Raw genomic sequence first — 8,857 nt, forward strand, 5'->3', positions numbered from 1 at the left:
CCTGTCTTTCAATTGTTTGATGTTAACTGCAACCAAGAAGACATGATATGGATAGAAGTCCAGCTTATAACCAACCAATCCCAAATAATGGTGGAGAGGAGAAATTGTGAGAGAGAAGACAAGAAACTCACTGATACAATAAATCATCTTTCTATCTCTCTCTCTCTAACCCAGATTTACTAACCCAAAGCCCAAAGATCTTTGCTTGTTTGTTACTAGATATGTAATATTGTCTCCCTCAAATCCACTACTCTAACTATTTGGGTTGCTAAAAATTTAAGGTTCTCTTCTTTATGAGATTATTGTTCTAGGTTTGGTCGACATTTATCTTAAAACAACGAAAGTTTCGATCATTATTATAAAGGTATGAGTTTGTTGATGATGAAAATGGTGGAGGGAGCTATTATGGCTGTTTTGTTACTGTTTGTTTTTTTATCTCAAAATATTAAATCTGTAGAGATAAAACGATGGGAGAGGAGAAATCGTGAGAGAGAAGAGAGAGAGAGAGAGAGGTTCGAAGGATTGAAGAAGGTTTCGAACGTTGTTTTTCAAACGAAAGAGAACTGATGTGAAGTTTTTGCTGAGTTAGATTGGATTTAATTTTAATAAGCATCATAATGAAGGGAGTTTTCTATAGTTATATAAAATCTTTTTACAACTCATGTTTCTTTCCAGCTGTCTCCCCAATTGAAATCTAAACCGTTTGAATCGTCAAATCCAACGACTTAGAAACATGGGTTTGTAACACTATTTTTCAAACGTCCCTCAAACCGTCCCCTATATGTATATATATATATATATAGGGAAATGTTCAGCACCAAACATTTTGGCAAAACATTTTTCAAAACATAGGTTAGAAGTTTTGGAATTAGCTGATTTTTGGTGAAGATGATCTCTACGGTGAGGAGATCATCATCACTAAAAATCAGCCCATTCCAAAACTTCTAACCCCGTCAAAAATGGTTTACAAAAAATGGACAATCCATAATTTTTCAACTTGTAAACATGGGACTAGAAGTTTTGGAATGGGCTGATATTTGATGAGTATGATCTCCTCACCGTAGAGATCATCCTCACCAAAAATCAGCTCATTCCAAAACTTCTAACCCATGTGGGACAAAAATGGTTAGCTAAAATGTTGGCCAAAATGTTTGATGTTGAATGGGACCCACACACACATATATATATATATATATATATAATATATATATATATTATATATATATATATATATGGGTTAGAAATTTTGGATTGAGCTGATTTTTTGTAAGGATGATCTCTATGATGGGAAGATCATCCAAAAAAAAAAAAAATCAGCCCAATCTGAAACTTCTCACCCTAATTAAAAGTGATTTAGAATGTGGACCGTCGATTTTTTACCAATTTTTATCACTAATTTGTAAATCACTTTTGATGGATTTAGAAGTCTCTGATTGAGCTGATTTTTTGTGAGGATGATCTTTTCATCATAGTGACCATCCTTGCAAAAAATCAGCTCAATCCAAAATCTCTAACTCTTATTTTGAAAAACGAAAGTTTTTTCATATGTTTTCTCATATGGCCCTTGAACCACCCCCATATATATATAGGGGACGGTTCGAGGGACATCCTCAAAACTATATGAGAAACTGATGTTTCTCAGCTGTTGGATTTTGAAAAACTAACGGCTGAGATTCTAATAGACGTCACTTCCGAATGAAAAAATAACTTTTAGATTATTTAAAAACAACTCCCTCAGTTTTGTTTTTTTATTTTATTTTAACTAACGATCTATTTCTATTAAGAAACCCCCAACCCTTCCTTCGTCTCGACAGAAACCCAACTCCTTCTCTTCTCTCTCAAATGAACGACTGAAAACCATCCCTCTTCTCGACAGAATGACTAAAAACCATCGATCGACAGAACGACGAATTTCTGTCAAGTCTCGACAGAAAACCCCATTCGTTTTCTTTGAACCCAACTCCTTCTCTTCTCTCTCGAATGAATGACTGAAAACAAACCCTTCGTTTCCTTCTCCATCTCCACAGGAAATAGAACGAAAACCCAACCATCCTGAGACAAGCCACATTATTCACAATTATGAGTCTTCCATGACTTCCCTAGAAAGCATTTGCTTAGAAGCAGAGATGTTCAAAATGTTATCTTGCGGTGTTGTCTGTGAATCCTGTAGCAGAGATAACAGATGCAGACCATATTGCTTAAATAATCTGATTTTGAATTAGATATGGTGATCGGAGTGATTGACATAGCGATCTGGCCATAGAGAAAAGTTGCAACAGTTAAGATCTTGCTTTAGTGCTGGAGGAGAAAGGTGGGATATATATGATGCTAAGAAAACCCCCCCCCCCCTTTTTTTTTTTTTTACTTTGAATCCTTGAATAGAATTTGTCAATCGGAGAATATGTTGTAGAATGCATATTTGATAATATCATACCCCCTCTGATGAAGCTATTCTGTTATAGAATGCACTTGTGATAATATCATACCCATTTTGATGAAACCATTCTCTTGTATACCAGTGGTGACTCGGTCAACAATGACAAGATGCATCTGGGTGTGCTTCAGTGCACATGCTGTGAAGTTCTTGTCCAACTGAATGTTAGAGGCTCCTCCACTAATTTCCATATTTTAGGATCTTGGGTTGTTGAAGGCTCTAGTATTGATATCATGAACGAAGGGTTTTTTTTTGCAATCGTTCATTCGAGAGAGAAGAGAAGGAGTTGGGTTTCTGTCAAGACGAACGAATGTTTGGGTTTCTTAATAGAAACAGATCGTTAGTTAAAATAAAATAAAAAGATCAAAACTGAGGGAGTTGTTGTTAAATAATCTAAAAGTTATTTTTTCATTCGGAAGTGACGTCTATTAGAATCTCAGCCGTTCGTTTTTCAAAATCCAACAGCTGAGAAACATCAGTTTCTCATATGATTTTGAGGATGTCCCTCGAACCGTCCCCATATATATATATATAGGGTCAGGTTCAGGGGCCATATGAGAAAACTTTCGTTTTTAATAAAATTTTAAAATATGAGTTAGAAATTTTGGATTGAGCTGATTTTTTGTGAGGATGATCTCTATGATGGGAAGATCATCAAAAAAAAAAAAAAAAAATCAGCCCAATCTAAAACTTCTAACCCCATTAAAAGTGATTTAGAATGTGGACCGTCGATTTTTTACCACTTTTTATCACTAATTTGTAAATCACTTTTGATGGATTTAGAAGTTTCTGATTGAGCTGATTTTTTGTGAGGATGATCTTCTCATCATAGTGACCATCCTTGCAAAAAATCAGCTCAATCCAAAACCTCTAACCCTTATTTTGAAAAACGAAAGTTTTCTCATATGTTTTCTCATATGGCCCTTGAACCTGACCCATATATATATATATATGGGTCACGTTCCTAAGACTCATATTGAGACTCACATTGCGACACACCGTTTTGTCTTATATGGGCAAAAATGTTTGGAATGAGTTGATTTTTTGTGAGGATGATCTCTGTGATGAGGGGATCATCCTGGCAAAAAATCATCCCATTCCAAAACTTCTAACCCCATCAAAATTGATTTACAAAAATTGGACGGTCTATAATTTTTCAACAAAAATTGGACGGTCTAGAAGTTTCATAATGAGCTGATTTTTGGCAAGGATGATCTCCTCACCATAGAGATCATCCTCACAAAAAATCAGCCCATTCCAAATATTTTTGCCCATATAAGACAAAACGGTGTGTCGCAATGTGAGTCCCAATATGAGTCTTAGGAACGCTGTTCTATATATATATATATATAGGGTCCCGTTCGCCACCCTTAGTTTTACCACACACTTTAACAAACGCGTTTTGTCTTACATGGGTTAGAAGTTTCGGAATGAGCTGATTTTTGGTGAGGATGATCTCTATGGTGAGGAGATCATCCTCACCAAAAATCAGCTCATTCCAAAACTTCTAACCCCATCAAAATTGATTTACAAAAAATGGACGGTCCACGATTTTTCAACGTGTAAACATGGGGCTAAACATTTCAGAATGGGCTGATTTTTGGGGAGGATGATCTTCTAATCATAGAGATCATCCTCACCAAAAATCAGCTCATTCCAAAACTTCTAACCCATGTAGGACAAAAAACGTTTGTTAAAGTGTGTGGTAAAACTTAGGGTGCTGAACATTTCCCATATAGGGTCCCGTTCGCCACCCTTAGTTTTACCACACACTTTAACAAACGCGTTTTGTCTTACATGGGTTAGAAGTTTCGGAATGAGCTGATTTTTGGTGAGGATGATCTCTATGGTGAGGAGATCATCCTCACCAAAAATCAGCTCATTCCAAAACTTCTAACCCATGTAGGACAAAAAACGTTTGTTAAAGTGTGTGGTAAAACTTAGGGTGCTGAACATTTCCCATATATATATATATATATATATATATATTATATATATATGTGTGTGTGTGTGTGTGTGTGTGTGTGTGTGGGGACGGTTCGTGAGACTTCTTGAAAAACATATGTAAAGTCAATGGGTTGAAGCCATTGGATTTGGCGCATTTTAACGGACAGATCCCCTTCTAGAGAGATCTCTTGCGTTCTAGCTGGATCCCCTTTTTAACTTTCAAAATTTTGAATTATTTGCAAATAACCCTCTCTAGTCTCTTCCCTCTCTTCTAAACCCTTTCTTCTCTCAGGATTTCTCCTCTCCCCATCGTTTCATCTCTACAGAAAATCCTAAAATAAAATCTATTAAACCCTAAAATAAATTCTTTCATTTCTTAATTTTTTTCAAGGTCAATTTGGTGATCTATGGGGCTTAATCCTGTCTTTCAATTGTTTGATGTTAACTGCAACCAAGAAGACATGATATGGATAGAAGTCCAGCTTATAACCAACCAATCCCAAATAATGGTGGAGAGGAGAAATTGTGAGAGAGAAGACAAGAAACTCACTGATACAATAAATCATCTTTCTATCTCTCTCTCTCTAACCCAGATTTACTAACCCAAAGCCCAAAGATCTTTGCTTGTTTGTTACTAGATATGTAATATTGTCTCCCTCAAATCCACTACTCTAACTATTTGGGTTGCTAAAAATTTAAGGTTCTCTTCTTTATGAGATTATTGTTCTAGGTTTGGTCGACATTTATCTTAAAACAACGAAAGTTTCGATCATTATTATAAAGGTATGAGTTTGTTGATGATGAAAATGGTGGAGGGAGCTATTATGGCTGTTTTGTTACTGTTTGTTTTTTTATCTCAAAATATTAAATCTGTAGAGATAAAACGATGGGAGAGGAGAAATCGTGAGAGAGAAGAGAGAGAGAGAGAGAGGTTCAAAGGATTGAAGAAGGTTTCGAACGTTGTTTTTCAAACGAAAGAGAACTGATGTGAAGTTTTTGCTGAGTTAGATTGGATTTAATTTTAATAAGCATCATAATGAAGGGAGTTTTCTATAGTTATATAAAATCTTTTTACAACTCATGTTTCTTTCCAGCTGTCTCCCCAATTGAAATCTAAACCGTTTGAATCGTCAAATCCAACGACTTAGAAACATGGGTTTGTAACACTATTTTTCAAACGTCCCTCAAACCGTCCCCTATATGTATATATATATATATATAGGGAAATGTTCAGCACCAAACATTTTGGCAAAACATTTTTCAAAACATAGGTTAGAAGTTTTGGAATTAGCTGATTTTTGGTGAAGATGATCTCTACAGTGAGGAGATCATCATCACTAAAAATCAGCCCATTCCAAAACTTCTAACCCCGTCAAAAATGGTTTACAAAAAATGGACAATCCATAATTTTTCAACTTGTAAACATGGGACTAGAAGTTTTGGAATGGGCTGATATTTGATGAGTATGATCTCCTCACCGTAGAGATCATCCTCACCAAAAATCAGCTCATTCCAAAACTTCTAACCCATGTGGGACAAAAATGGTTAGCTAAAATGTTGGCCAAAATGTTTGATGTTGAATGGGACCCACACACACATATATATATATATATATATATATATATAAAAGTAAAAGAAACAGGGATAAACTTGTAATTACGATTTCAAGACTTATGGTGACTTAAGTTAACATAGTTGTGGGCCTTCCCTTAGTTTCAAGATCCGGCCCACTTATAACACTTGGCCCAATAAAATTCTCTCTCTTGTTGCCCTAACTGCTACACTACACCAGTCCCACATATGCGAGAGAGAAACTAGAAAAGTCTCTTTTTGCCCTAACTGTGATACACAGAGAGAGAGAGAGAGAGAGATGGGGAGATCACGAAGAAAGTACAAGAACTCAAGGCCAAAGGTCCGAGTGGGACTGCCGAAGAAGAACCCTAACGTCTTCAAACCAGCTTTCACTCTCCCTCCAAAGCTTCGTTCTCTCATCGACGCCTCTAAATGGGACGATAAAGCTAGTGTTATCAGCAACTACAAATCTTTCGGCTTCGTCTCAAACCCTAATCGTCTCAGTGTGCGATCCCGTACTTCTCACATCATCCAAAGCGATTCTCTCCAAGTCCCTCCTCAGAAAGCCAACGTTGTATCCGAGTTCGAGCCCATTGATTCAGGCAGCGATCTCGAAGAAGATGGTCAGTTTTTCATCTCTTTCTTTCCCGTTCTGTTTTTAAGTATTTGGTTTGTGGGTTGCGTGTTTATATTTCTTGTTAGCTTACTTGGAGACTGTTTATAGCGTTGGTTTTAGAATTTCTGTTCTTGGAATACTGTTGTTAGAGTTGTTTGGGGAGGTTTTAGGGTTTTGGCTAACTCTTTGTGGGTATGTATTAAATGGGCAAAAGAATGGATTTTTTTTTTTTTTTTTTTTTTGTAAATATGGTTGGTATGCAGTGTTATAATGTTTTAATATCCTTCTAGATTAAAAGTTAGGATTTCCTGCAAAAATTATATCAAATCCAGAGACTATCAAATCTAGGAACAATCATCATAAAACTATTGATGACACCATAATCCCTCATTATAAGCTAGCTTGAAAAGTTTTGACATTATAAAAGTTCCTATACAAAATTCAGTAACTTAATCCCATTCAACGTTGTATTTTCCCCCTATTTCGATTTGAGCTGAAATCGATACCAAAATTGAGATTTAGAACCGAGGCTTTGGCTCCAAAATTTGTTAACAGGTAAAAGGGTCAATCTCATTTTCTTTTTCTTTTTTCATGAAAAAAAAAATCCAGTTATATTTCCAATACCTTGCCTCTTCTCTATTTTCTAGCTGATTTTAATTAAAAGAAATGCCGTAGAGTTCAGAAGTTCATTTCAATGGATAGTGATCGCAGTGGTTATATCCAATTTACGATGTTGCCGGTATCCTGTTTATTGAAGATTTGTGTACTTGTACTATAAGAACTCCACAGATGAGCAATGAGGTTCATGTTCCATAGCTTTGCTTCCATCTTGTGCTCATAGGCATAGTCACCAAAGTCTCCAACTTATTGAAAAAATCACGATTGAATCGCGACTTTTTTCCTTTATGGACTTAATCACGATTTTTTTTTAATAAAACACAACTTCTACGAACTTCACAATTAAATCGCGAATGATGCGTTGTAAATGAGGATGACATTGATTTAATGTTTTTAATCAGTTAATGAATCCTAACTTGGACTCATGACTGATCTTTTACATATTTTGAATAGTACAAACCTTGAATATGTTGTGGATCTAGGGTTACTTGTTGTGGATGCATGAATGATATCAATATGAGAATGGGTGATTTATCATTATAGTTTAATATGGGACTTGATGATATAATATGAGAATACCCACTTGTAGGAAAAAGTACATAGCCTCAACCCTAGCTCGATTTTTTCCCGATTTTTTTTAATATACACCAATTTTCCCCATGCCGGCTTATTCCTGAACTATGCTCATAGGGACATAATATTTACCTAAATGTTGTACTAATAGTGGTTATGATATTAATTTCATGAGCAATTTGTATTCTAAAAATTCCTCCTTTTTCTAGTTTCACTTTATATTTCATTGGGGAGGAGTCATAGCAGCTCCCAAGTTTTTTGCAGGAAAATCTAAATTTCAAATTATAGAAATGAGAAATGATAAAATCGTAGGTTATTGTATGAAATACGATGCCTGTTCCAGTGGGATTGTTAGTTTTTTTCAATGAAACTGAAGTTGCATGACATAGCATATCACATTTGCTGATTGTTAATAACAATCACCATATCTTTGGTCTCATCTAGATTTGAAATCTGTACTTGGAAAGAAGCGTAGAGATGGGAAAAACGCACCTTTACAACCATTGACTACCATACAGCGCATTCATATTGGTCAGCTGATTGAGAAGTACGGGGATCGCTACCAGGTAAAATATGGGTTACCCTTTTATCTTAATGTCTCGTTAAATTCAAGATTTTCTTCCATCTCTTATTGATGTAAGCAATTATTTATCAAATTATAGATATTATACAACCAATTTTCTCATTAATCTTATTATTTGGCAGAGTATGTTCATGGATACAAAGTTAAATTCGATGCAGCATTCGGTTGCAACTCTGGAGAAACTATGCAAAAGATATCACTTCAATAAGGATAAGAATCCTTTAATTTTGTCCAGCTGACCAGGGTTCAATTTTGAGTATATGAGTGGTTCGATATTTTTAAGGTTATTCTCTGTTTATTTCGCATACTGTTTTGTATGATATTGTTCTGAGTATCATTTAGAAAGAGAAAGATTTATCAAGGATTAGTCAATGAAAGTTTGTGCTCAAACTCATGTGAGCCTTTGTTCTTATCTATTTGCCTTGTACAGAGTTTGAACATGTACGGTAGATTTAACTTAACTGGATTTCACGTTCCAGATTATAATAGTTTCATCAATCAGAATTGTGGTAAA

The 8,857-nt window shown here is 35.4% G+C and overlaps 1 protein-coding gene across 1 annotated transcript; it reads left to right on the forward strand.

The window, feature by feature from the left end:
• The first annotated feature begins 6,170 nt into the window (after positions 1-6,170).
• Positions 6,171-8,857, forward strand: LOC147402459 (nucleolar-like protein). Its single transcript, XM_086444127.1, has 3 exons — positions 6,171-6,576; positions 8,205-8,326; positions 8,466-8,857. The coding sequence occupies exons 1-3, from the start codon at positions 6,252-6,254 to the stop codon at positions 8,580-8,582; spliced, it is 564 nt and encodes a 187-aa protein (XP_086300253.1). The 5' UTR covers positions 6,171-6,251; the 3' UTR covers positions 8,583-8,857.

Source organism: Akebia trifoliata, chromosome 5 (genome assembly GCF_017979445.1).
Source record: "Akebia trifoliata isolate Shusen 1 chromosome 5, ASM1797944v1, whole genome shotgun sequence".
Taxonomy (NCBI): Eukaryota; Viridiplantae; Streptophyta; class Magnoliopsida; order Ranunculales; family Lardizabalaceae; genus Akebia; species Akebia trifoliata.